We start from the raw sequence: 26,926 nt of genomic DNA on the forward strand, positions 1-26,926 counted from the left end.
AAAACAACGAAATCGATTCGTTCGCTCCAAATATAGGTTCCGCTGCGAATTCATCCGATGACATCGGCACCAACATGAAGTGGGATGGCAGAATTCAGGACTTAGGCGCCGTCATATTAAATAATACGACCTAACGCGTATCGACTCAATTGTTGGAATTCTCGCCAGCTGGATGTCCGTGGAAGCCATCGTTCCTCAACAAATAGATAGCAATAGTGTTCGGGTACGCCGAAGGACAGCTGAGCCGTATCGACAAGATGCTGTTTCCTACCTATGCCCTTGGTTTCGATGTCAAAGGGGCGCCAAGCACGGGTCAAAACTCAACCGTTCGAGCATGTTGGATATGCGGTACCCAGATCCAACAATCCAGACGCAGCGCTTGGGTTCCTTGGTACCAACATGTTATCCCGTTAGTTCTGTCCTTCTCGGAAGAAAAAACGATATAAATGCAACATAACACCTAAGCAACTAATTAAACATGTTGGACCAAGATAATGTTCGCCGTTCCAGGCGATCCAAGATATCAGTTCTCATGACAGGAAAACCAAAGAGAACACATAAAAATGCAACTACAATGCTCGCAGAAACTCGAGCGTCATTTGTACATGTAATGGCCAACTTTAGTTTACGAAACCAACATCCACACGGTCCAAATATGTTCCGCCCAAGACCACCCAAACGAAAATACCACCTGAACAGCCACACGGCAAGAATTTTGCTCCCTTTCCTTTGTGCATGAAATATGTGGGTTATTTATGCTTGCTACTTTGACAGGATTGTATCCTTCGCTGTGACCCCCACAATCTAACCGGAAGGGTTGCGGTGGCAAGGAGGAGATAGACCAACTGGGGGCTAAGGACACAACTCGACAGCCAGGTGCATAATTTAAACGTGTAAGATTTGGGTTGTCAGGTATCGATTCGGTGATCTTACAGGATGCGCTTCGAGGATGATATGCCCCTGAATATATATCGACTCATCCGCAGTTGTCAGCGGGCGTCCTTACAAACACTTGGTATGAGTGCTACCTTTCCATTCCCTTCGAATATACTCGATCCGCAGCATTCGACAAAACAACTATGACTTATGAGCCATATCGATATAATGCCGAGGCATCAGCTGCTCTGCTGGCTGCGGGATTCTTTTGCTTGATTCTCACCTTTTCGGCTTATCGTATGTATGCGACGAGGTCGTGGTTTATGTGCACTATTATTATTGCCATAATCAGTGAGTATTCCTCTTGATTTAAGCATTGTAGCGTTAGGGCGATAGAGTTAATATACGATGGCGAATAGTGGAAACTATGGGTCTTCTTGCCCGATTCTTATCCATCCTTCAGCCACAGAATTTCGGTGCATTCGTCGCCAGTGTCGTCCTCCTGACGTATGCATATGTAGCACCTCACGAAGGGACCGTTGATAATATACATCTCTAACTCTCGCCTTCGTAATACAGTCTCGCACCATCAGTCCAAGCCGCCAGTCTTTACGTGCTTGGCGGCCGTATAATCCGCAAATCCACGCCGTCTGATAAACAAAACTTCGCAACGCTATGGTTTCAACCGCAATACTTGACAGTTACATTTATCGCACAAAATATATTGGCAATTGCAATCCAACTCTTCGGGATCGGATTCTTTATCAGTGCTGTCATGATCGGAGCCGAGGAAGATGTCATCCCTATCCCGGAATTGCAGCGGGCAATGCACGTTCTGGTTTTTGGGTTTTCTTTTCAGATTTTGACACTTATCTGCTTCCTCGTGCTTACTATGAGGTTCCAGATTAAATCGTCTGATTGGTTGCCGCAGTTGAAGGGAAGAGGGTTATCGGAGAAAATGGTTAGGACTATATTCTATGTCTTGTACCTGTCGACGGTGCTTTCGATGGTATGATATAGCGCCTTCATATCTGAAACCCGGAAATGACTCGAAATTAACCAAATACATGGCTATAGATTCGCACATCATACCGTCTCAGCCAGTTCGTAGCGGAAACAACATTGTCGAATTCGTTTCTTGTTACCCAAGAGTGGCCGTTCTGGGTATTTGACATCTTCGTCGTCTCCTGTAAGACTACCTTCTCTGACAGCTCTTATCGAGATCTCAGACTAACACATTTTATGTTTTACAGTGATATACGCAAGCTATTTGGTACCACAGTACCCGGGAAGGTGGTTCGAAAGGGGTGGTCCGCTGGGGAATGACTTTGAGACAACGGCTGGGACGAAGCAGGATCGGGTGGAGAGAGTGTTCGTGAGATAAGAGATAGCATATGGAGAGTTTGAATTTGGTCTGTAGTTCTTATTGTAGTGACAATCTGCTTTTTATATTGATATATGGTATCACATTTGGGTACTTGTTTCCTGCGGCGGCCTGACCGATTTCCATGATAGACACTCAGAATAATAATAAACTGAAAAGAATCCCCCAACCCTGATATATAATTACGATCATGGGAATCCGAGTTCTGGATCGATTGTGCGGGTTTGGAGTTCGTGAAACCGCGTGCGGCTTTTCCGCAGGATCCCTGCACATGCAGCTGGCCACCAGGCACACGAGCATGCCGTTGGACGGAGCATTTAAATCCAAATTTAACTTCGTAATGCAGCAGTCCTCCTGTAGAATCGTTCGTATACGCCCTTCTTTGTGGTTTCAAAACTGAGAATCTAGCTGTATACCTCCGAGTTGAATTAGAATCATGAAGTCCAGATCCTCTTACGGAGCGTCTACGATAGAAAGTCCGTCCGGAGCTGCTGATCGAAAAGGTGTTGGTTCGACCCACCCAACGAAAGCCTCTCCTCATCAACCATCCAATCAGCGTCGACGGCGTCCGTGTACCTGTCGGCCAACCGTTTCATTCGAATCAAAACCTTCGGACCAGCTGTCGTTTCACCTTCCGATACCTTCTCACCATCAGTCACAATCTCACCTGCCCTTTGGCTCCCGCATAAGCACAAGCGACACCAGGGGCAGTTACCGGCTCGCTGGGAAGGTCGAAAGCCTGCCCTTTGTTCACTCCCGAACTTTACTCCTAACCCTTCTGGTGAGACAGCCCTTCGACTATCCGGCATCCAAAACCCAAGCCCACTCCGGAAAAGTCCATAGCTTCTCTCGTTCTGGAAAAGCCATAAACCTCTCGAACTCTATATTTATTTCTTCACGACGGTCCCCCCGTTCTCGGTCGGTGACGGTGGCTCCATCCGTCCGCTTGTTCCCGGTGCATACATACTCTGGTCTCCTAAATTTACATTTGCATTCACATTTACGCTCGCTCAACGACATCATACGCCCATCAAAACCACAATACTCCGTGCTGTGCGCTCAGATCGTTCCTTTCGTTCTCCTCCTTTCGCATCCCTGGAACCAGCGGTGACAATGGCCGACTACTACGACGAACACGATTCCTATGGCTACGATGATGACATCGGACCTTCTTCGCCGACGATGTCGGCTCATAACTCTGCTACAAACGGCTTAGGCTCCCTTGCAGATGAGCTGGCTGCTGCATGGTCAGATGAGGAGGGCGATGAGATGGACGGCGAAGATGGCGATGTACCCCGCTCACCGACTACCCCTAGGTCGCCCACCCACCGACGACACGCATCCATATCGTCCGTAGGATCAGCCAGCAGCCAGAGGAGACGGTTCGCTAGACTATCGAACGACACGGCGAGCAGCATGGTTTCAAACGGTACCTCTGCTACATCGGCTACGAATACCAGCAAGCCTATGATCAGGCATCATAGACGAATGTCGAGTTCTGCGACGGTGGAAATTAATGGAAATCACGAGGGTATCCCATCATCGTTGGAAGATAAAATGGAGCAAATCGAGTCCGAGGCCCTAAGGGGTTTATCGATGGTTAAGGCTTGGTCGAGGAGGCAACGGGCAGGGATCTCGAAGCGAAGACCGGGGATTAATGGGATGGTGGATAGCGAAGAGATTGAGGAAGAGGACGACCCGATCTGCAGGCTGCTGGAGGGGCTGCAGAATCTGAGCAGCCAGAGTGGAATCGAGACAGGGACACAGCGGTACGTAAATTCTATCCGATTCCGGGAACTCATACGCGCCGAGAACTCTCATTCTGACATTATCTCCTTACCTCCAGGCTTGTCACCGCCCACAACTCTCTCTCCACCCACGTCCAAAACCAATCTCGTACGCTCCGTGACTTATCACTGCAATTAAACGCCCCCGGAACAACCGTTACAACCGCTGCACCTCGTCTGAATACCCGGCCCGTTACAATATCTTCAAAGGGCACCGTTGCCGATGATGAAGAAGATGAAGATGAGGACGACACCACCCCTCTGTTCACCAATTTGCTCTCTACGGTTCCAACGCCGACGATCCAACCCCTCCAGGACCTCCAAAATATCCATCAGCTAACCGTCCAGCTGATCTCCCACTTTGCCGGCCTGTCGGACGCGATACATATGTTCAAGCAACAGTCGAATGCCGCCAGCCGAAAATTACGCGGCGCGAAAGAGGCGGTTAGGGAATATAAGCTTGAAGTCGAAACCGTCGAGCAGGCCAGGCGGTGGATTGACGAAGGCGACTGGGATAGACGGCTCGACAGTCGGGAAGCCGCTGGAGTCTGCCGGGAAGTCTTAGGTGGCTTTGAGGATGTCATCCAAAACATGGAAAGACGGATCGAAGGGCTCTGTTAGGGACGGATTCCGAAAGGGAGGACGTTTGGGATTTGGAAGGGAAATAAACGGTGTTAGGTGCTGGGAATTGCGGATAACTTCTGATTTTTCTAGATGAAGAAGATACCCTCTGCTCATTCTTCGATTCTTTGCCTTTTCCTTTTTCTACTTCTATATTTTTTGTCTTTTCAAAGAAACACTTGCATGGGTTGGGGAATTTTGGTATACCTAGGTATATATAAAGAAAGCTTCCGACTTTTTTCTCATGATGGTGGCGTTTTTGGACATATATTCTTCTTTTTTTTTCTGAAAGTAGAAGATTTATAATGTATCTTTTTATACGATAGACTCTTTACGGTCCTGCGAATGATGGTACTGTTGATGTGAGGACCGAAATAATACCCCCGCTCTGACGATAATATATAAATGGCACTCCAGCTTGATCAATTTCGTGCATGGGATGAAACCGAAGCATCATCTCCAATCCTCCAGACATTGAGGCCGCCATCAAACCCACCGCTTATCATCAACTCCTCCTCCTCATCCTCCTCCATCACCGCCCCGGCAGCCAAACACCTCACCTTCCGCCCATTGTGGCCCTTCAACTCGGCCTTCACCTTCCCGCTTTTTATTTCCACACCTTTCACCACCCCATCATCACCATTTATCCACAATCCACTCGCGGCGGTATCACCCCTCCATGCTACGATTCCAGTAGAATATGCACTCAGTTCTACGGGGACCGTGAACTCCTTGTCTGCTGTGAACGTTGAGAGGTTGTAGATTATTACCTTCGGGGTGGGGATGGATGATGTTATCATCGCCAGGAGGTGGGGGTGGTGGGGATGGGGGGTTAGCGATGTGGGAGTGTAGGTTAGCCATGTTGTCGATGTGGCGTTGAGTGGGTTTTTGGAGGTGAATGTGAATTGTGGGGTCGCAGGAGGGGTTTTCGAAGGGATGGACCAGATGTGGATGTATGGTGAGTCTCGGATTGTGGCGATTAGGAGTAGTGCGGAAGGGGGCTCTTGGACGGAGTCCCTGTGGTCTTTGGTGAAGATTACGTCTTCGACCGTTTGTTCGAATTTGATCGTTTGGAGGAATTCAAGTCTCGGAGAAGCGGTATCCGAGCTCGACTTTGGGAGGTGTAGCTTATGCACCGAAAGGGACTTATCGTAACTTGCTGCGGCGAGGTATCTGATCTCCCCCTTGCCGTCTTGAGATTCGACTGCCTCTGAAACCGCGATTTTGACAATATACTTCGTATGTCCGGTCCATCTATCCAATATATCACCTTTTAAGTCCGAAATAGCGATGGCTCCGACCATACTCGCGGTCAGCAACCATCGTTGGGATATAACGGCTACGCAGAGGATGGGTCCCGCGTGGAGGTGCGAGAGGGTGGTGAGGAGGGCGTATGGTGGTTTTGCATTATAGATCCGAAGGGCCTTGTCGGATGACGAGGAGATTATTACTTGTTGAGGTTGTGGTTGAGTGGCGGATTCCGATGTGGGTATTATTAGAGACGTTAGAGTGACGGAGAGGATGTTGAAGCTTGTGGAGAGGGTTGTCAGGGCGGTGGGGATGGTCGGATCTATAATCAAGAGTTTAGCATTTGCGTTGAAGCCGTTGGATTTTTGAAGCTCTTATTCATTATGGAGCTTGAGGGACATACATGGAACGACAAAGTCGACATCTTTAGCGTCAACATTGATCTTTTCAAAGCGGACGGCGAGGTCGTAGAGTTTTTTCTCTTCGAGGATCTTTTCGATGGTTAGGTCGGTGGGGTTATTGGTGACGGAATCCGGCGTCAGATTGGTTTCGCGGATGAAGGCTTGGAATGTCTGGATCGATTCGATATCGATAGGGTGTTAGCATGGTATGTAATGGCATATAGTATAGACCGGTGTCATGTCACCTCGTGATAGTTATTCGCCCGGAGGAATCGAGCTACTAGCACGTCTGGAGAGTCACCGGCAGGCATGTTGACTTGGAATACAAAGTAGGCGGTGTATGCGCCTAGTACGAAACCTAAGAGCGGAGAGATATAGTACGGTAGAGAAACGTTATTATTAATCACAAATATTTTTTATATTTTCATCTTATAACATCTAGAATACACACTTCCTAGTGACTGAATATATAAAACAACCCTGGTTAGTAAAAAGATTTGGCCGCGAAATGGAATGGACCACTACGCCCACCTCGATACTGCAATCGTAAAACGTTGCAGGTTCTCGTAGCGACGTCGCGGTGAGTAAAGCGCCCTATATAAACACCCCTCTTACTCTCCCCTCCATAATACCCATCCCGTCCTTCCTGTGACGGAAGAACAAGAGAGGAAAAGAGGATTTGGAGGAAAATGCCCATGTTATCTCTTCTTCGCACCAAAATAGGTCTGTACCGCGGGTGTGGGATAGCAGAGACCAGAGTGTTGGCGAAGTGCTCAAAAAAATTTAATATGGATGTGACCTCGCAGGAGGTTTAATACTTGCTTTGTTACCATGTATAGTGTGTATTGATGTTATAGACACTGGTACGTTGGCGACAGTAGGTATCAAGGATGATGTATGTAGTAAAGCAGAAACCTCCAGCTGTGAGAAAAACACCGATGAATAACACCCTCCCGACCATGTGGGAAAAAAAGGTTAAAACCCCTGGCATTAAAAGTCGTAATATATACAGAGAAACCGAGTAAAAGGATCGTCAAGACATTAAACTTTTATTTTTCAAGTCGGTTATGTCGTTTACTCTTCTGGGACTAAAGTGGGTGTCAGTGGGGGGAAGCTTAAACCGGATATGAGCAAGGTACTCACTCTCAATCTCTCCGTTGTCGATCCCCTCCTGGATGTCCTTGGGGCTCTTGTTATCGACCTTGCAGCCAACGCTGAAAGCAGTTCCGAGGATCTCCTTGACGGTTCCCTTCAACTCCTTTGCTAAAGACTTGTGTCTCATGGTCCTGGCGATCTCAATGATCTCATCCAAAGGAACGGACTTGGTGTGCTTGATGTTCTTCTCCTTCTTTCGGTCACGTGGTGGCTCCTTGAGGGCCTTGATGACAAGGGAGGAGGCAGTTGGCACGACAGAGACGGCGGCTTGACGGTTCTGGATGGTGAGCTTGCAGGTGACCCTCAAACCCTTCCAGTCCTGGGTGGCCTTGGCGATATCTTCACCGACTTTCTTTGGGGAAAGACCAAGAGGACCGATCTTGGGAGCGAGAGCGGAAGAAGCACCGACTTCACCACCGGTGGCACGGAGGTAGCTGAAGAAAAGAAAAAGACGTTAGCACACCACCACCTTCCTCGGGCAAGCCTGGAAAAACCAGATGCCCTGAAACCACGCCCCCACATATCACCGAGATGAATGAATGAGAAACGATAAAGAATAAGAAGAAATGCAGTACTTACATGACCTTCACCTCATTGGGATCAAATTTTGGAGCTATAGTTCATCCGATGCGACAACATGCAACTCGTCAGCATTATTCCTTTTTTTTTTTATCAATCAGAACACAAGTTGCCGTCTCGCTCGAATCGACAATCCGGTCTCCTTGATCAAGTGGTATAGATGGTGCTCGTCGACAGGAAATTACAGCTCGGCATAATCGAGTCTGCTTTATTCCCCTGTCGCTTGTAAAAATGTATGTAGATGTTTGAACGAGCGTTATCGCCGCCAATGATCAAGGAGGGACATGTCGCTGGCATTGAGACGGCGGTGGAATTAATGCATCGAAGGACGTACGCATGGCGAAGCTGTCAAAACAATGATCTTGCTAAAACACAATATGTATTTATTGGTGAGGGTGAAGTTGATGATAGTTGTCGATGGTTGAGCAGTGAAAGACTGATACTGGCAGGGAAATTAATTTTCAGGAAGCGACTCACGTGATCTCTAATTTTTTGGCAGTCACCTTTGTGTTGCGGGTTTTGTGTGGGCTGGTTAGGGCTAAACTATGGCACAACACCCAACCAGACAGAGACAGGCTCTTCCACCTTAGCGACATCTCGGACATCATCATCTTCATATTCCCACCCCTAACGAACCTATAATCCACGAAGTTACGGTCTTCGATCACATATCCTCACAATGGCCAGTAAGTATATTGTTCTCTATATTGCCATATCGGTTTCATTTTCGACTTTCTTGGGTGTATGCTGACTGATACTCTTACAGAGGTACATTCATTCCTCTCTCTCTTGCATCGACACCTAAATTCGACCGACTTCTCGACTATGGATCAATCTTGCGAAACTATATTCTGACTCTTTTGTTCCGATGTTCTAGTCGAAAAACTCGTCTCAACATAACCAGAGCCGCAAGGCCCACCGAAACGGTATCAAGAAGCCAAAGACCTTCAGATACCCGTCGCTGAAGGGTACCGACCCCAAGTTCAAGCGAAACCACAAGCACGCTCTCCACGGAACTGCTAAGGCTTTGGTGCGTTAATCCGATCCCTCGATATTCTTGGTTATTGGTCTTGAAGACGGAAGGTTTCTTTTGCTGACTCGGGATATCTTTGGAACTTATAGAAGGAATTCAAGGCTGGATTACGGGAAACCGCGTAGATGATTTCTTCTTCGTCTGCGTAGTTTGTTCTTCGTTTTCTTAGTTGTTGATATACCATACGCTTTTTTCTACATTGATTTTAACTATCTCCTTTTCCTTGTACCTTATTCACGGAGCACACCGCCTTTTTACGTCCTTCATCACGACACCTTCGTGCCCGATACCACGGGCTGAAACGACATCCGAAACGGCAGGGGAGATATTACTCCTCTGATCGTTACCTCCTCGAATGCACTGAAGTTTACATCTTCAGAAAATAATAACATCGTTCACGGCTCCTCCCTATAGGCGTGACTATATTTGTCGTTTGTGTGTGTGAATATGATACGAGGGGATCAGAACGAAGAGGGAGAAAACAGGCATTAGTGTGTACAGCTTCGAGTACCTAAACATACTCCAATGCTCAAAGCTGAAGGATAAAATGGCTTTACAACCCATTTTCCGTGCCGATATTGACGTACTCTTTGTCTTCATTACCAAACACGTCCGAACTTATCCCTTTGCATACGGGACGAACGTGCATGGAGAAGACAATACATTCTTTCGCATCCACCACGAGGACTTCAAGGATATTTTAATGCAGACCGAGTAGGTAGTCAAATAGCTTAGTAGAAGAAAGGAATGGATATATTCATTAACGATCGAGTTCCCACCGTAACTCCTGCCGTCTTGGTGACTTCTATAAGATATCTATCAAATAACTCCTGCGCAATGCGGTAATAAGTATTATACAACCAAGCTCTTCGCAGCAATTCCCCTGCACAGTTCGTCGCTGCCAACAGTATGGTACAACAGCTGTAAGTTATAAGCAGCTTCCCATCGTAAATCTCCGTTCTCGAACTTCTGCTCCTCCTCTGCCCTTTCATCACCATCCTTGCCATTATTAACCCACTCATCACTCATCTGAATAACCTTTTCATAATACCCTACCGCATAATGCTCCAACCCAATTTGGTGAAATGCCCTTCCCATATTAAACTCCGCCTCTTGTCTGTCAAACCAGTCCTCAGATGCTTTCCTCATTTTATAGTATCTTTGTAGGAATACCATTCCCTGGAGGATATGGTACTGGCGATTCTCCGATTGCCGTTGCATGGCACGATGGAGGTATGCGAGCGCTATTTGGAAAATTATTATAGGATGATTTTCTTGCGCTGCATAGGCTCGTGAGAGATAATGAAGACTGGAGGTATAACTGCGTCCGTCTAGCATAATCTGAGCGTAGAGAACCAATGCATTTATACTCATTGTATCGGGGACGATTTCTTTGTCGTTATCATCACGGAGGAGGGTAGCACAAACACCGCCAACATCTTTTCCGAGAACATGCTTGTCGAGAGCCTTCAGTTGGCGCATGAGGTACTTTTGGTTGTTTTGAACGCTGAAGAGGTTTGTCCCGGGGTACGATTTGAGATTACCGCGGACAAAGGAAGCAATGGTAGCGTATAGGTGATACGCATCGTCTTGGAACAACATTGTGGACGTGAAATATCTGAGGGCATCCGATGTCTGATCCGGGTCTTGAGCATAGACAGCACAAGCTAGGTAAACGAGTGAGATGAGGAATCTGGGCCGTTTTGTGGGATCCGCGTCTGCTTTGTCGTGGTAAAAGACATTGGCATCTTTAGCTGCTTTGCAGACTTCGTATGCTTCGGCTTCACCGCCTTCCTCGTGTAAAGTTAGAAGAATTGCGTAGTTTAGGATGATGTTAAGCCAGACATCGAACCCTAGCCCACGGTATTGGGTAATGTCTGGTTGGGGCTCGTCGATGTCCCTGGCTTCGAGTTCCTCGAGTTCCATCTGATACTCCAGATTGGACTCTAGCCGTCGCTTCATGAGGTGCATTTGATTTTCTATATTCCTCTTTCCTGTTCTTCTAGCAGTCGTATAACCCAGAAAACCGGCGTACTCAAATCTTCTTTCACTAGGGTACAGAGCCCTTGAAGATCTGAAGTCGTCGAACATCTCTCCTGCGGTATCAAGCCATTGAATTATTGCCTCTGTATTCTGTTGGTCAACCTTAGGGCGCAACAGTTCGAGTTTCTGATAATTCTGTATACAGAGTTCCGTTCGCTGCTTTTCGGCCTGGTATCTTTCGGTGGCCGTTGGGTTATATTTTTTGGTCTTTCCCTTTTTCCTCCCGTCCTGACCGAAGAGGCCACCGCTTGCCTCGTCGTCCGCCTCCCTCGCACGTTCCCGTTCTCTGATTCTTGTACGAATCTCGATAACTTCGTTGACAACTTCCAGAGCCCGTTCGTTCATATCCAAAACTTCATAAATTTCGATTAAGAGCAAACGTGACTCCAGGTCGTTTTCTTTGCATTCTACAACGCACTCAAGGCATCGCCGAGCGTTCTCCCAGTTACGAAGAATCTTGTAAGACTTTCCGAGACGGAGCCATAAGTCCACCGTTTGGAACATTTCGATTTCCGTGAGAGGGAACCATAAATCAACAGCTTCTTCGTGTTTGCCGGCTTCAGCACAAGAGTCACCGGCAGATAAGAGGAGGTCACCGATTCCCACGACGTCCTCCTTTCTAAGGATTTCGAAGTGTCTCCAACCTTCCTCGAAGTGGCCGATTTTCATTCTGAATTGGCCTAATTTGAATCTTAATTCTGGTGGGAGCTGATACGATTCTGGCCCTCTTCGGACCCCGTGGGCAAATCCCGGTACTTGCAAACGTCGTTCGTCGTCGTCGTCCCATTCACAGTCGTTTCTGACCTCATCCCAGAAGGTCTCGGTCCCTCGGGCCAAGAGCAATCGACATAACGTTTTTATCTGTCTGATGCCGTGCGACCATCTCTTGCCGATAGCGCACAGATCGCCTAGCATATTGACGTGTTTCCAGTCCAAGCCTCCATCTCGACTACGCTCAGAAATCCAGAACGGTAAATTAGACTCAAATGTCGTTATGGCTTCATCTACCCTGTTCATACCGATAAGACATTGGGTCAGAGATTTGACAACACTAGTGTCATGGGGTAAAATCTTCTCCAGCAACTTTCTAAAGTCTAGGGACGCCCGGCCGAACTTTTCTACTTCTTGCAGCAAGTTTCCTCGCTCGAAGATAGATGTCCAATCTTTCGGGTTGGCTTTGATCGCTTTGCCGTAGAGATATATAGCCTCTTCTTTGACCTCGTTTTCACTCATTCCTTCCGGCACCTCAAGGTCCAGCGTCATCCTGGCGCATGTAACCCAAAGGTCGCCCTCACGGTGCCGTACATGGGCGGCGGAAATCCATGCAAGAAGGCATTTTCGGGGCTCATTAATCGCCAAGTATACTTCTCCCATGACTTTCCATGCAGAATAGACCTCCGGATCAATATGGATTACTCTCTGAACAAGTTTAAGCGTTTCGGGCCATTCTCCTGCAGCATAATGTTGATTCGCTTGACCGAGGAGGGCTTGAACTTCGTGGGAATGTGCCATGTCTTGTGCTGCGCGTCGGCCTTTCTTCGCATGCGTTCTCCTTGCTGCTTTGCCTAGCCTGGAGCCGGCATGTAAGCTCTTGTGAAAGGCATCGATTTGACTAGTAAGGCCAGCTCCGTCCTCTGCACCGACGTCATCACCATCATTGTCAGATTCGTCAAATTCGAAATCCGGGTCTTCGTATGCACTATAGTCATTCAACTTTAGTATGTAGTTTCGTTAAACATTATGTATAGAACATACTCGTCTGATAGCCACTCGTCCTCCTCTTCCTCTTCCTCCTCCTCATATTCGCTGATATCTTCTTCTCCGAAATCATATTCCTCATCAACAATCTCACCCTCTGCATCTTCATCGGAGACATCCACGGCATCTAATGGCCCGCGTTCGGCTGCAGGTTCTCCTGCATCTACGTGGAACCTAAAGTCGTCAGAGTGCAGGGCATCCGTGAAGCTGAATCCCGGATCATGAACGCTCCAATCGGCGCTAGGGCCGGTAGGACCCGGTATATGGTGTGGCTGTGGGGTTGCATCTGTCAGATGCAGATGATCAAGGGCTAACCGATCGAGAAATTGACCGTAGTTCGACCCAACGAAATCCGTCGGCTTATCAGTCGGTTGTAGGTTTTCCGAATTCGAATACTCCATTGCGAAGCCGAGCTCGGGTTTGGTAAGGTAGCGGGGACGGGTATCGAGGGACTCTGTTCTTCATTCTGGGTAAGGCCCTTTGTATTGTGTTAGGGTCATTGCGGGGCAGACAAAAAAATTTTTTTTTTTTTTGATCACAATCGCGCGAAATTGGGTACCGAATTTTAGAATTTGGGCGGTCGCGCGTAAACTTTCACACCGCCAGCTAACAAGCATGCCGGGTCGTATTCGGTACTGACTACCGAGCTACCCTAGTCAATTGACAGGCACGGCAGACATCATCTCGTTTAGCAGGAGGCCAAAGCTAATCGGCATCAAGAAGCCGTTCGCACAAATTCCGAAGGAACAAGGGCACTTCGCGAAACCTTGGGATAGGTTCGAGATGGAGGGTGGATGCTACCGACCTACATGCCAATATTGCTTGGGTAGTTGATCATCTCGTCCTTGATTAATTTCCACCGTCTACATATGACACGAGGTTAGCTACAGACAGCTAAAACTGACTCCAGAGCATCTGAAGAACCGGGTACACTGGCCTAGTTTGGGTGCTTAGGCAATGGTTCGTGCCACTATCAACGTTATAAGGTCGCACGGGAATCCAACATTATCCTCTGAGCGACTTTGCACTTGATCCCTGGCTCGGGAAGTCCCTTATCACGGTAAAACTATTTCACAAATACAAAATCTGGAAACAAAACGCACTTGCTATGCCCAGGGCCAAGGCGAATTACGGATCGAGTGATTTCAGCCATCTCGTCCCGTCTATCCGATGCCGTTTGGGAAGTCTCAATTCCTTTGTCGAATTAGTTCGGCATTCACTTATCAAGAATCCGACCTGGGGCAAGACCCGATATTCAATAACGACGCTTAACTTCAAGTAGATTAAAATAACGTTGGTGATCGGCAATCGTCTTAACTTTGGGTAGGCTTGATAATCTAAAACTGAACAGCATTCCTCATAACATCTTTCTCAGGAGGTAGCTGTTTGCGGGGAATATTTTTCGCTCTTTGATTGTCAGAAAGCCAAGTCGCACAAGAACCGGCCCCAGTTAGCTGCATACAATATCGAACTAGGAACTTCACGAGCTAATTTTCATTCGACGGCATTTCTGTTCAGTTGGAAAATGCTAGTCGACAATGCGGGTGCAAAAGCCTTGGGTTGCGACGAGCTCGGATACTAAAGATCTTTCTATTTTTATACGCATCCAAACTAGTATCAAAAGTCCAATGATATATGACCAAGACCCGATAGTCGTCTATACTAGAGAAAACGGCAAAATGTATCGAAGCCATCACCGCCATTCTTCGCCGTCATCCATGACATCTGCCAAGGGGAAATTTTAACGAGTGAACAAGCGAGAAAGGCGAATTAAAGCCGTTAGTAGACGAGGAAGTTAAACCACTTTTGGATGACTGATATTCGTGAGGTAGTATTATGGCTTTTAGATGATGATAAAACCTACAGAAAGTGCGCCGTGTGTACCTACGGTGTACAGCGCGCCGTACGGCACCCGGTTATATCAAACCCGGGCTGCGGCCATGCATTGTCGGCAGTGTGCAGTTTTCCCTCTTTCTGTGAGGTACCCCTGCCAGTACAACCTCAACAGAAATAACTGCATGTGCATGTTTATCCCTTCGGCCCTTGCGGAAAAAAACTACTCTGGGGTGCTTTCAATTTGGCAAATTTTAATCTCTACGGTTCTTAGAGTAAAAAAGAAATAACGGTGTCTTCGAGAACCGAAAATTTATGAATCCCAATGTAGATCTGACTATGTCTGAATTCCACATCTTGAAGCATAAAAGGGTCCCTGTCGCCCCTTCGATTCGAAAATTTACCAGTTCTTGATCACCGCAGTTCGAGCTCGAGCTTCTAACAGTTGGACAATCATCTTAATATTTCTTGCGACTTCCCTCTAAAGATTTACACGAAATCGATTTTCGCAACATCCTCAATTCCAAATATCAAAATGAAGTTCACTCTCGCAATCGCTGTTGTCGCTTCCTTCCTTGGGTTAGTAATATTTTCTATTCATAACACCAATACTCAACTACCAATGGCCTCGAAAATTAATAAATCTTAAATCCGGACTATACAGAGCCCAAGCCGTCCCGCATCCACAAATTACTGCGGCGCCTGAGCCATACAGATGCCCAATTAAGGAATGCGGTATCGTTACCACCACCGTTCCACCGCAAATCTGCCCGGCGGTCATCTGCCCAAGACCTCCAGCTTGCCCACTCATTGCTCACCTTACTCAAGTTCCATGCTGTTGCAAGACTGAGACACTTAAGACTACAACTGTTACCGCTCCATGCTGTACTACTAAATGTGTCATTCCAACTTTCACTGACTACACCGGATGCCCGACACCAACACCAACTTATACAAAGGTAAAGTCATTCCATTAATCTTTTATATTTCGTCAAGAGCATTTCTTTTAATGGCCATATGCAATTGTTTTATCTTTGTGTCATGAGAGCAAGAAGAAGCAGGCCTCTTAGAGTAGTTTCACTAACCGAGTTATACCTTATAACAGTACTAGAAACTTTTCTAGTTTAAAAGTTTTGGAATGAGATCATTCTTATGCCTGCACATCTCGAGCTCGTATTTACCATTTCCCTGAGGCTGGAGGCCCTGCACAATTAGCTATCTCCCAGGCTTGTACATAACACTGTATATAGAGTTTTCTCCATGGATCCAGGGCTCTTAACCACGATCCCGATGTGTATTCTCATCCTTAATGTCAAGCTTGAATTTGATACGCTGCAACTTTCATAAGAAATATATTAGTCTATCTCGATATTTTTGAACTATTCTAACATCATCATCACTGGCGCGTGCGTGAAGGGAACTACTACTGTGTGGGTTACTGAAACGGTGACAGCTTGTGCCCCTCAGTACTGATTGATCATTTTCATTACTACGGCCGATACGATTCCGCGGATTATCCGCGCGACGTTCTCGAATTGAAGTTCGGTGTCGAGGTTTATCAGGGTGATTCACGTATCTTCGTCATATATATCTACATGTCACTCCTTAATAGTAATTGGTAATTATAATAGCTCCTAGAACGGAATGTATTAAAAATATACTTATATACTTTAACATACTCATAAGTACATACCCAATTAGACTTGTAAACTACTGCCTAGAAAGTACCTGGGATACTTTTCCCGTATGCGCATATGAACTTCAAACTAGTAAAATGGAGTGGGTTAGCTCTGTTAAACATCGGTATATTAGGCCTCCAGGCCTTCAGACAGGTCGGCTAGTGTGTTAATACTAAAATTGCCTGGTGGAAAAATGCAACAGAGCTAGCTTGGGGGCAACTGGCTATCAAACGTTCAACGATTCGTCGATCACGATCGAGAAATTTGGATATAAATCCAAAATCTATTTGAAAATGTACGGCGGCATGCCCTTCCATGACTGAAATTGATTCTCTTCATCGCCCTCCTTTATCACCTGTCCTTAGATAGTACCGCCATCTGGCAATCTTATAATACCCTCCACCTACGAGAACCACGAGCTCAGGCTTTATCGATTCTAAGATGCGTATAGTTCCTTATACCTACTTGACTACGGCCATTATCTTGTCTCCACACCATGCTAGCAGCTTCATTTTGCTACGAAGAGCACACCCTGAAGAAGTTGCTACTCATTAGCGGATTGCTCCAATCCAAGCACCGATCTATTACCATCGCGAGCCCGGTCTATCCTCTCCCACATGGAATCCACGATATAGGATTGATCAAACAACTCGTCTCACGAATGGAACTTCAACTCTCCTAGATCAGCTACTCCAAACCTCTAACGTTTCGAGAACATCCACGAATACGTTACCCAAAATGTCACCTTCGTTGATGGCTTAATTTATTGTCTCCCAGCAACAATCGGCGAACAGGAAGTCAACTTGATTATAGACACTGGTAGCAGTGATACATGGACCATACAGTCAGATTTTGATTGTATAGATCTTAATGGAGTGGCAAACGCAGCAAAATGGAAGGGTAATGGCATAAGCAGCGGGATACCAGGACTCGGATATCCTGGAAGCATCCCATCCGCTCCAGGTCATCAGCCATATGATTGGATCCCTAAGATCGGAAGCGGTGGTAGGCCTCGCAGCTCAATTTCAATTGACGAGTCCGACATTGACTTCGATTGTCACGACGCATACCCATCGTTTATCCAATCTCTTGCTGCACAAGGTTATGCCCCGCTCTTTAGCATCAATCTGGAGGAAACAAGAAGTGATTGGGATGTGCACGGGGACAAGCCTCAAGAAGGCGGCTTCATAGCATTTGGCGGAATACTACACGTTAAACGTCTTGGCCTACCATTCGGGAAAGCAAAAATGAATCCGAGATTCAACGAGTCAACTTGCGCTTCAGACATACGACAGACCGGCTATGAATTTGAAATCGATACGGTTCTTGATGGCGACACAGTTATATCCAACCAAAAGGGTATCGCTCAAATTGATACAGGAGCTTCGGTAATGGTCTTCCCCTATCGGCTGTATTTAGAATTCTGGAAAAGAGTATATCCACTTCAATCCCTTGAGGCCAGTGTAGGAACTGGTGGATTGTGGAGAATTAGATGCAATGCTACAATGCCGGATCTTGGATCTGTCATCGGTGGGGTTGTTATCAAACTTGACCGCAATGAGTTAATCAAAGCACCAATTCCAGCCCTTGTTGGTAAGGCCCCGGCTTCAGAAGAGATGTGCTTTATGAACGTTATAGCAAACCCATGGAGCGAAGAGGTTGTCCTTGGTGTTCCATTTTTGCATGGCGCTCCAGCAGTCTACGATTTGGAGAACAACGCAGTTAGGATTGCAAAGAAGTCCTCTTCAGATCCTTTCCATATTCCGACTCGGTCGGATGAAGCATTATCAGCTGGGTTGGTTGGCCATCCACCACCTGGCGGGAATACTTCGAATATCGATAGAAATTGGGGCGTTTACCAAACTCCGTATACCGGGACCCAGCCCGTAACGATAAAATCTACTTCGATTCGTGTTATTTCGGTCAATGGGTCTCTCCCTACACCGGCTCCGCCGATTACCGTCATATGGTAAGGATTAAGGGAGATGGTTTGATTTCAGATTCTGGGAGCCAGAAAATCGAACCTTTGATTTTACTCTGGTGTGGGGTTATAAATAGCAAGGCATTGGTTAGCGCTATAGTTAGTTAGCCCGTGGGCATACAAACCTGCGTATTAAACTATGACTATCCCCTGCAGTGTTTTTCTTTTGGGTTAAATTACGATCGATATCGAATTTGAGTACGTAGTCTATGTCCAATGGTAATTGAACATATTGATACACAACCAAAGTTACAAGATCAATAGCTTTAAAGCTTTACTTTTCGCCACTCGAAACATATTTGACCCGATGATTAATCCCGAGCCTTTAACGAATATCAGCTGATGCTTTCGAGATGACCTGATTCTGGCCTCAGTCGATTTCGAAAATCCGATAGATTGTTGCATTTCGAGATAAGGTTTGTGTTGTTAGTATAAAGGGAAGGTGGGTATTTGCCGTTTGGCCATGGTCTGGCCCTTGGGGGCAACAGGATATCGAGACTTTGATTCGGCTAGGCGAATTCGGATCCGTACCTTGTTTCGGGACCCGTACCTGCCTCGTTTCGGAATTGGCAGTTTATTTCAACCGGCACGATGGTTTGTTTGTTCGTACATTGCATCTCTAGATAGTTAAGTCTTTGAATTCATCAATGCGAGTTTGAAGTATAAAGTCTTGCGGCTGTGCTCCGGAATATTCGGTCAGATATACCTATTCAATCTTTTTTTCGGTTACGTTTATAAATTGAATTGGATCAAGGAAAGCTATCATTTTGAGAATCATATATTGACTAGGAAAAGATGACCGGTCCACTTAAGAAGGTATGAATTTCATTTAGACCCCCCACCCGCCCGACCTTGATACCCAATACTTCTCGAAAAATCTTACGCAAGGGCCGTATCTCTAACAAACGACTCGCATATAGGTCATAATAGTCGGCGCAGGCCCTTCAGGTCTCCTTCTTGCCCTCCGTCTCGCCCGAAAAAACATCAAAGTCACAATCTTCGAAGCCGCTCCCGGTCCTTCAAATCAGCCCCGCGCAACCCACTATGGTATCCCCGCAGTCTGGGAACTCCGCAGAGCCGGGGTCCTCGACGAATTACGTCTCGACCCAGAATGTTTCCAGTTTGACGTCATGTGCTGGCGTAAACTCGATGGCACTTATCTGTCTGGAATGGATACTAGGGATCTTAATAGCCCTGGTAAACCGTATGATGATCGTATAACGGTTTTGACGCTGAATAAGGTTATCAGCATACTTGAGAAGATGGTGGCGAGGTATGAGACTGCTACTGTGAAGTATGGGCATAAGGTATTACCAGGGGTTGAGCAAGATGAGGAGAAGGCGTGGGTGACTATCGAGCGTAATGACGGTGTTGTTGAAAAGCATTGGGCGGATTATGTGGTTGGGTGTGATGGAGCGTCCAGTCAGATCCGAAGGAGTTTGTTTGGAGATAAGGAATTCCCTGGTTATACATGGGATCATCAGATTGTGGCTACAAACGTAAGTATCTGCCGGCTGGGGTCTTGTAGGGTAAAAAGGTACTGACTAAGTTTTAACAGATATACTACGACTTTCACAAATATGGCTGGGAGGACTCGAATTTCATCATCCATCCGGAGCATTCGTTCATGGCCGCCAGAATCGGCGTAAAAGAGCCATTATGGAGAGTTACATACACTGAGGTCAACGGCCTCACAAATGAAGAGATTGAAGCTCGTCAAGCCAAGAAGTTCGAAATCATGTTCCCAGGACATCCAAAGCCTGGATCTGGAGAATACAAGGTCGTCTTGACAAGCCCGTACAAAATCCATCAGCGATGCGCATCATCCTTCAGAGTCGGAAGATATCTATTGGCGGCTGATGCTGCGCATCTTTGCAATCCATTTGGAGGGCTTGGTCTCACTGGAGGTATTGTAGATGTTGGAGGATTGGCTGATTGTCTGATTGGTATCCATGAGGGGAAAACCAGCGACAAGATTTTGGACGAATACAGCACAGTACGGATCGAGAAATACAAGACAATCATTAATCCGATATCCGCAGAAAACTTTAAGAGATTATGGAATCAAGATCCAGATAACGCTTTGGAGAATGACGAGTTCATAAAACTTTTGAAGGCCAACGAAGGCAATGCTGAGCTATCGAGGAAGATGCAACTAGTAAGTCACTAATCTGCAGCACCGAAACAACCGTAAAAAGGGATCGGATGAAACTAACTTCATCACTCTAGGGGTCTTTGGCAATTCTCTACGATTTCACGGCTTCTTTCGATAAATATAAGCCTGTCGAATCGCTGTCAGAAAAGGTTAGTATTTCTGCTGTTACTGTAACTCCTCTTGTTACTTGATCGATAGCTGATGCCGAGTAATTTTTTTCTGCTTGGCGATACCGTTCCGAATTATAGAATCTTAGAATAGGGTTGGAAAGTTTGGCCGCATGAATATTCGAATGCATGTTACTATACATATCCGATGCTGTAGCGTTCCCAGAGGACAGTATAATATACATACAATGGCAAATTAACTATAGCCTTGAGACAAGATAGCCATTGCCCGTGCGTAGCATTTCTGCGGCCTCCTTTACCATATCATCCACAATTTCCTTCGCTGGCTTTATGTCATCAATTACTCCTGCGACTTGACCCATCAAAAATGGCAAATCTAGCTCGTTTCCTTCTTTCATATCATATTCTAAAGGCGTAATACCCTGGTCGCATAATTCTTTAATCCGCTGCGGTTGATCCTCCCATTTCTTGATATACTCATTCATTTTGACTCTCAAAGGCCGCCCAGATACCACCAACGTGCGGATAGTATCATCAAAAGTTGCAGTTTTAACCTCTTGTTTGTGCATCTCGGAGCACCCGGCTTCCACTGCTGCGACGAACCTTGTTCCAACCCAGACACCAGCGGCACCCTGCATCAGGGAACTGGCGAGCGACCTCCCATCCCTTATGCCGCCTGCAGCAACGACAAGCGGAGTCTGGCCTGTAAGTGGTGATTTGTATTTCTTCACGACATCACAAACTGCTGGTATCAAAATACTTGTGGCGATAGATCCTGTGTGCCCACCTCCCTCGCTACCTTGAGCGCAAATGATATCCACGCCAGCCTTCAAAGCATATTCTGCATGCTTTGGATGCCCAACCATGTTCATAATAAGAATCTTGGCGTCGTGCAGCCGCTTAATAACATGTGGTGGAGGAATTCCCACCGCAGACACAAATAGTCTGGCACCGGATTCAACGGTGACTGTGATCAATTCGTCTAGTTGGCCGTTTGTGTAGTCATGATTGGTTTTTCGTGCTCCATCACCAATTTTGGGAAGTGCAAGGTCAACACCGAATGGAAGGTCGGGTGATTTTAGTAATGCTTTGAGAGATGTGATGATCTCGAGGAGTTGGGCAGGTGTGTAACCGAGTCCGCCAACTGTTCCCAAACCACCCGCATTTGAAACTGCGGCGGCGAGCTCGGATGATGAAGTTCGTGCCATTCCTAGTACATTGAGTTAGTATATTCGTACGGTATATATTTTTTAATAAAGATTTCATCAATATCATACCTGCTAACAGGATAGGATGCTTAATCCCAAGAAGGTCCGTAAGTGGAGTTCTAATTTTCTGCTCCATTGCGACGAATAATAGGATCTTTTATTCCAAATATTATATTTTGATATAGAACCACGGTTGAAGCTTAAAGCCTTTTGGCTAATTTAAATTTTATACACCCCTGGGATAACAATACTTGGAAGTTGTTTGTTTGTTTGCAACGTTTGCTCAATTGGTAGATCTAGATATCGCCACCAAATTGTGTATCTTCGCATACAGAAGCATTGGAAGTAGGAGGAGCTTGAAAAGGCTTCTCCACCAATTACCCCGGATCCCTAGGCTTTATAGAACTGGGGAACAACCTAGGCTATTCGCGTTACGTTGTGCAGAGTCGCATGTGCATCGCCGCGTGGAGAAGGTGATACAAGACCGCGGTTGATTGCGGGCTAATTACTACCAAAAGTAGAAATACAACAGTCCAACACGGTAGAGGCGTATGAAGCTAGCAATAGCAACATATTAGTGGTGATGTTTAGTTTGGTGCGACTGGCCTCTATCATGATTAGGGTATATAAGTACTTACCTTGATGGCGAGAACATGTAATTTTGCTGCCTTGTTTGGCTTTCTTTGGACAATCTCGTGAGTTCCAATGAATTGCGGACTATATAAAGCTGCTCAAGAATATAAACGGAGGATGATGGACAAAAAGGTTATCATGACCAAATGAAGCTGATGTAGTGATTGAGGTTGTGGTGTAGCCGTTTAAATTATCAAATGAAGCTCTCAGCACTAACTTGATCCCCTCTTTACACTCCAACACTTCTTACGCTCCTGCTAGATTTATTTTATTCCCAACCCCTCTCTGCATCGCCATCATCATCAATACCACGCTACCTTCTCTATCATCTACATTAGAAGCTTACGAATATCCTTCTACCCTCTTCTCGTCATCATGGCAAGCAATACTTCTGAAGATCCTCTTCGTCATCATCCACATGGAGTTGACCAACACTTTCTTTATGGCCACCGGATAAAAGTGATCCCAGATCCTCTTGGTGGGCCTCCGACCGTCTCACGAGAACGCCCACTAACTCTCAACTGGGATAAATTGACTCCTACTGCTCGCAACATGTTCGCAGAACTAGCTACTGGTGACTACACCAACCGTTTCGAAACCTGCGTTCATTTGACCTTGTTGAAATGGGCAGAGCAAATGAAACCCGGTGATCCTAACCTCCTACCGGATGGCAATCCCACCTACATCCAAGACGATGTGATACCTGTCATCAAAGCGTATGCAAATAGGATCCCTGAGCCTGGAGTCGCTGGGACTCCAATACCTCCGGCTTTGCCAATGATCGAACTTGAGGCTCTTGACTTCCTTCATCATCATCAAGTACTCCCTTACCAACAGGCAGACTATGCAGAAATCTTTGCTGACTTTCCAGATGGGTTTGTCTGGCATCCAATCCAAACTTTGGTCGGAATCCGAGGGCTAGATCATCGTACATTGGTCGAGTTCCGTGCCTACAAACACTTCTGGGCCATCCATCGGGATGATCCTGATACGAAAGAACACTCAACAAAGGACGAACCAACTTCCGAAGTCAGCATTATCCGTCCTAGGGGCGATCCCGATTATCCACAGGTTGCCCCAGGTGGCTTCCACAACATGTCTTTACCTCCTACTAACCAACAACTAAGGAAGGAGCTTGCCAAAATCAACAAGACTCGCAAATGCAACGGAGAACCAATCCATCCACAAATGATGTATGTCCGTTTCGCCAATAACCTCGCCCACATCATCACGGACCATAGCAATGACACCTCTGTCTTTGATGGAGACGGAGTCCCACGCCCAAGGACCATCGGATCTCTTCCATACGATAAATACATTGATGAGGATGACTTTATATCCCGTTTTGCTGAATTTGGGCGGGTTTACCTTAGCCGCCTACCGACCCTCGTCGAAACTAATGGACCACCGGCTGCACCGGCTGCACCGACCACCCAACCAAAAGAGCAAACCCCTACCCTTGCACCAGCTTCTACGAACACTCCAGCTGCAAGCGATAACACACAATCCAAAGCTCACCCGAAAGTTATTGAACTTACCGCTGAATTCGCAGGTACAGGTTTGGAGGCAAGAATTGATATCCCTTCGTGCGAATGCCCACCTACTATTAAAGCTGCCCAAATGACTGGTGCTTTTGCATCAGGAATCGCTTTAACGAAGAAGTCATTCACAGGTGGACCTCAACGTGTTCATATCCCCGAAGTCGAATGTTGTTCTAAGGCTACTGTTAAAACATCTACTCCGACTCCTACTCCTACAACCACTAACCCGGCTCCAAGCGCTCCTCCCAAACTTCAACTTGACCTAGCTAACCTCTCCGCGATCGAGACTAAAATAAAGCAGCTATCTCTGGAGAAGAAGAATCCTCGCCAACTCAAACCTTTGTCGAAAAGCCTTGGAAACGCCTACAGTTTCGACTATAGCGGCGCCGCTGCTAAAGCCGTAGCTAGCAGAATTGCCACAACAGCATCCGCCAAGGCCACTGCGAGTAAAGGGAATGGGGCTGCCAAAGCCAACACTCCGGTAGCCCCTATTCCTACCATAGTATTCCACCCACCTTCAGTTAATGACATGCTGCCAGCGCTGAGGTTGATGGATGCCGCCCAAGGTTACTATTTCGCCAATTCTGAAAACCGTCAAAAACTTGTCGACGATCTCGCAAACGAAGGTTTTTGCGATGAAATCCCTAGAAGCGGGCCTGGGTGTAAATCCTGGCTCACACTTAAGGGGGAACAGCGTACTAATCCGGTATGTGCTTTCTAGAAAACCCTCTATGCTTCATCGATTCTCAATAAATTGTTAACTCTTGAACCTACTAGATCAAATTCAGGGGTGTGGATGGACCGTCTATCGAACATATCAAATACGCCGCGGTTGTCAGTATCCAACAAACTGTCTTCTACTATCTCTACACCGGCGAACGTATCAAAAGGAAGAACATTACAACAGATTCGCCTGATGGAACATGCTTCGTTAAAGTTTACAATATCCTCGAAGCTGGTCAACGTTTGGTCGTGGAGCATGACATCGAAAATTATTACGTTCGAACGAACGGAGTCGCTCGCGTCTGGGACCATTCGATGAATAGTGGGAAAATTCCCACTCCAAAGGAAACTATCACTGGCAAACTATCACTGACAACCGAGGAACAAGCTGCGTATAGACACTTGGTTGCGGACTCAAAAGAGCTTTGGAAACACCCAACTACTTGCAAATGCAAAAGCGGCAAGTCTTAAATGGTTTGCTAGATCTATACTTGGATAACCTTCTTTGCTAACATACACTTTTACTTCTTTTTTTGACATCCCTTTACTTGGATTCTACTTCACACTCCCCTTGCCAAATATTTGAGCAGCGCAACGTTTTCTACTCAACATCCGTCGGACTTGAGCTTACCCTACTAAAGGTTCGAGTCCTCATTTCAAGCCGCATTAATAGAAATTAACCTTCCCTAGTCTCGTTGGACTGAAATTAATCTTACCCTCTGAATACTACCTTATTTGTTCTTGAATTTTCATCGCCCTTCAGCATTACGGCACTGTTTCTCGTTGGCTCCCTCTTTCTACTCCTCCACGTCTCCTTATTCCTCCCTATGTTTACAACCGTACACTGCTATCAATAGCACAAACCGAAATTTACCTCAAAGAATACCACTATCTTTGCTCTCGGATTCTCACTGCCCTTCAGCACTACAAACCCTGTTTTCCGATTTCCACTCTTCTCCTCCCTCCCTCTCCTCTCCCTCATGCTTTTCTTTCTACAGCCGTGCGATTCTATCAATAAAACAAATCAAACTATGCCCCCTGTAATTAAATCCCATCAAAAATTCCAAACCGTACGAGAGCAGTTGGTTGACATCAATGCAAATGGCGTCAAAGTAGCCCCGGATTTTACCCCGGATTTAGAGACCCGTAATGAATATGTTGTGTCAAGACTGCTGCGCCTTTCCAAAGGACCCACTAAAGAAATCGGTCTGAATAAATGTCTAGTTGAGAAAGAATAAGCGAGAGAGGAAACCTTTTGGAAGCTAGTAGATGAGAGGGTTTGGACCCACCTTTCCTGTACTATGTATGTACGCTAGCTATTCATATAGCGTCCTGCCCATCACCTGCATCCGCCTGGCCCTTGAGGCTTGAATTCCAAATACCGAGTGCTAGCACTCCGGAGCCCATATCTTAACACAAGGTGCTAAGACGAAGGGTGGGACGGCGACTACCGCTTGCAGGCCTAGAGATTGCAGGGTATCTATCCGGGTGCCTATCGTCACAACTCCTATGTGACGTCTGAAATTCGAGATCCATGCAAACATTCGGGGGAGATAACACTGTCGCATTGCTCGATCCGGCTAGTCTTTCATACAGGGCTGTAGGGCGAGCCAAAGCTTAATAATACAAATGCACAAGGGTTGCATTCTGCCAAAGCGGGGTCGGCTGAGGCTCAAACCGTATGCAAGTTGATTATATATATGTACTTTGGCCCCATAAACCTTATATAGTGCTATATATGCCATGGTTCCGGATATTCCGGGGTTTCGAGAGCTCCGGGCGGGAAGCTCGAAGGATCTGCTATATCGAAATGTAAAGCGAGCTCGAACGCCGACATTTTCGGGTTTCCGAGCTCTCGTATGCGTGTCAGCCTATTTTTCGCAGTTGAAGCCGTTGAAATCGATCCCGCAAGCGTCGATCGTACGACCAAAGCATGCTCCAATCCTCAAGCTTTCAGACCATTATCATAATCCCTTGGCCTTGTACATGTAGCTTCGAACTTAGCTATAGGTGCCAAGGTAGTCTCCATATCGATCGCTCCGATTTCCCCTCGCATGAACGTTTGCGTTATTGATCAAAAACTTCGAGCAACTAATGTGCCAGGCAGACTTGAGAAAGAAAACGCCTGGCGAAAGACGGGAGTTCGCGGTTGATTATATG

General features: G+C 46.5%; 11 protein-coding genes across 11 annotated transcripts; 7 read left to right on the plus strand and 4 right to left on the minus strand.

Annotated features, from left to right (window-relative positions):
- Positions 1-1,079: 1,079 nt before the first annotated feature.
- DFL_001995 (uncharacterized protein) lies at positions 1,080-2,260 on the plus strand (the record flags this gene model as incomplete). The annotated part of the gene is made up of 5 exons (XM_067630711.1): positions 1,080-1,227; positions 1,296-1,383; positions 1,456-1,885; positions 1,954-2,065; positions 2,130-2,260. The coding sequence occupies 5 exons, from the start codon at positions 1,080-1,082 to the stop codon at positions 2,258-2,260; spliced, it is 909 nt and encodes a 302-aa protein (XP_067493329.1).
- Positions 2,261-3,373: 1,113 nt separating this feature from the next.
- Positions 3,374-4,668, plus strand: DFL_001996 (uncharacterized protein; the record flags this gene model as incomplete). Its single annotated transcript, XM_067630712.1, has 2 exons — positions 3,374-4,029; positions 4,107-4,668. The coding sequence occupies 2 exons, from the start codon at positions 3,374-3,376 to the stop codon at positions 4,666-4,668; spliced, it is 1,218 nt and encodes a 405-aa protein (XP_067493330.1).
- A 422-nt stretch (positions 4,669-5,090) lies between these two features.
- On the minus strand, positions 5,091-6,628 carry DFL_001997 (uncharacterized protein; the record flags this gene model as incomplete). Its single annotated transcript, XM_067630713.1, has 3 exons — positions 5,091-6,238; positions 6,320-6,488; positions 6,563-6,628. The coding sequence occupies 3 exons, from the start codon at positions 6,626-6,628 to the stop codon at positions 5,091-5,093; spliced, it is 1,383 nt and encodes a 460-aa protein (XP_067493331.1).
- Positions 6,629-7,391: 763 nt separating this feature from the next.
- Positions 7,392-8,389, minus strand: DFL_001998 (60S ribosomal protein uL11; the record flags this gene model as incomplete). The annotated part of the gene is made up of 4 exons (XM_067630714.1): positions 7,392-7,405; positions 7,461-7,906; positions 8,052-8,085; positions 8,386-8,389. 4 exons carry the CDS (start codon positions 8,387-8,389, stop codon positions 7,392-7,394), a joined length of 498 nt encoding a protein of 165 aa, XP_067493332.1.
- Positions 8,390-8,730: 341 nt separating this feature from the next.
- Positions 8,731-9,209, plus strand: DFL_001999 (60S ribosomal eL29 domain-containing protein; the record flags this gene model as incomplete). The annotated part of the gene is made up of 3 exons (XM_067630715.1): positions 8,731-8,793; positions 8,929-9,081; positions 9,174-9,209. 3 exons carry the CDS (start codon positions 8,731-8,733, stop codon positions 9,207-9,209), a joined length of 252 nt encoding a protein of 83 aa, XP_067493333.1.
- Positions 9,210-9,936: 727 nt separating this feature from the next.
- DFL_002000 (uncharacterized protein) lies at positions 9,937-13,286 on the minus strand (the record flags this gene model as incomplete). Its single annotated transcript, XM_067630719.1, has 2 exons — positions 9,937-12,826; positions 12,883-13,286. The coding sequence occupies 2 exons, from the start codon at positions 13,284-13,286 to the stop codon at positions 9,937-9,939; spliced, it is 3,294 nt and encodes a 1,097-aa protein (XP_067493334.1).
- Positions 13,287-15,253: 1,967 nt separating this feature from the next.
- On the plus strand, positions 15,254-15,829 carry DFL_002001 (uncharacterized protein; the record flags this gene model as incomplete). Its single annotated transcript, XM_067630720.1, has 3 exons — positions 15,254-15,297; positions 15,383-15,677; positions 15,824-15,829. The coding sequence occupies 3 exons, from the start codon at positions 15,254-15,256 to the stop codon at positions 15,827-15,829; spliced, it is 345 nt and encodes a 114-aa protein (XP_067493335.1).
- Positions 15,830-16,893: 1,064 nt separating this feature from the next.
- DFL_002002 (uncharacterized protein) lies at positions 16,894-18,486 on the plus strand (the record flags this gene model as incomplete). Its single annotated transcript, XM_067630721.1, has 3 exons — positions 16,894-16,998; positions 17,111-18,366; positions 18,456-18,486. The coding sequence occupies 3 exons, from the start codon at positions 16,894-16,896 to the stop codon at positions 18,484-18,486; spliced, it is 1,392 nt and encodes a 463-aa protein (XP_067493336.1).
- Positions 18,487-19,173: 687 nt separating this feature from the next.
- DFL_002003 (uncharacterized protein) lies at positions 19,174-20,724 on the plus strand (the record flags this gene model as incomplete). The annotated part of the gene is made up of 4 exons (XM_067630722.1): positions 19,174-19,194; positions 19,299-19,877; positions 19,937-20,536; positions 20,608-20,724. The coding sequence occupies 4 exons, from the start codon at positions 19,174-19,176 to the stop codon at positions 20,722-20,724; spliced, it is 1,317 nt and encodes a 438-aa protein (XP_067493337.1).
- Positions 20,725-20,900: 176 nt separating this feature from the next.
- Positions 20,901-22,005, minus strand: DFL_002004 (uncharacterized protein; the record flags this gene model as incomplete). Its single annotated transcript, XM_067630723.1, has 2 exons — positions 20,901-21,871; positions 21,939-22,005. 2 exons carry the CDS (start codon positions 22,003-22,005, stop codon positions 20,901-20,903), a joined length of 1,038 nt encoding a protein of 345 aa, XP_067493338.1.
- An 872-nt stretch (positions 22,006-22,877) lies between these two features.
- On the plus strand, positions 22,878-25,237 carry DFL_002005 (uncharacterized protein; the record flags this gene model as incomplete). Its single annotated transcript, XM_067630724.1, has 2 exons — positions 22,878-24,749; positions 24,821-25,237. 2 exons carry the CDS (start codon positions 22,878-22,880, stop codon positions 25,235-25,237), a joined length of 2,289 nt encoding a protein of 762 aa, XP_067493339.1.
- Positions 25,238-26,926: the final 1,689 nt, after the last annotated feature.

Source organism: Arthrobotrys flagrans, assembly GCF_004000055.1.
Source record: "Arthrobotrys flagrans strain CBS H-5679 chromosome Unknown unitig_3, whole genome shotgun sequence".
Taxonomy (NCBI): domain Eukaryota; kingdom Fungi; phylum Ascomycota; class Orbiliomycetes; order Orbiliales; family Orbiliaceae; genus Arthrobotrys; species Arthrobotrys flagrans.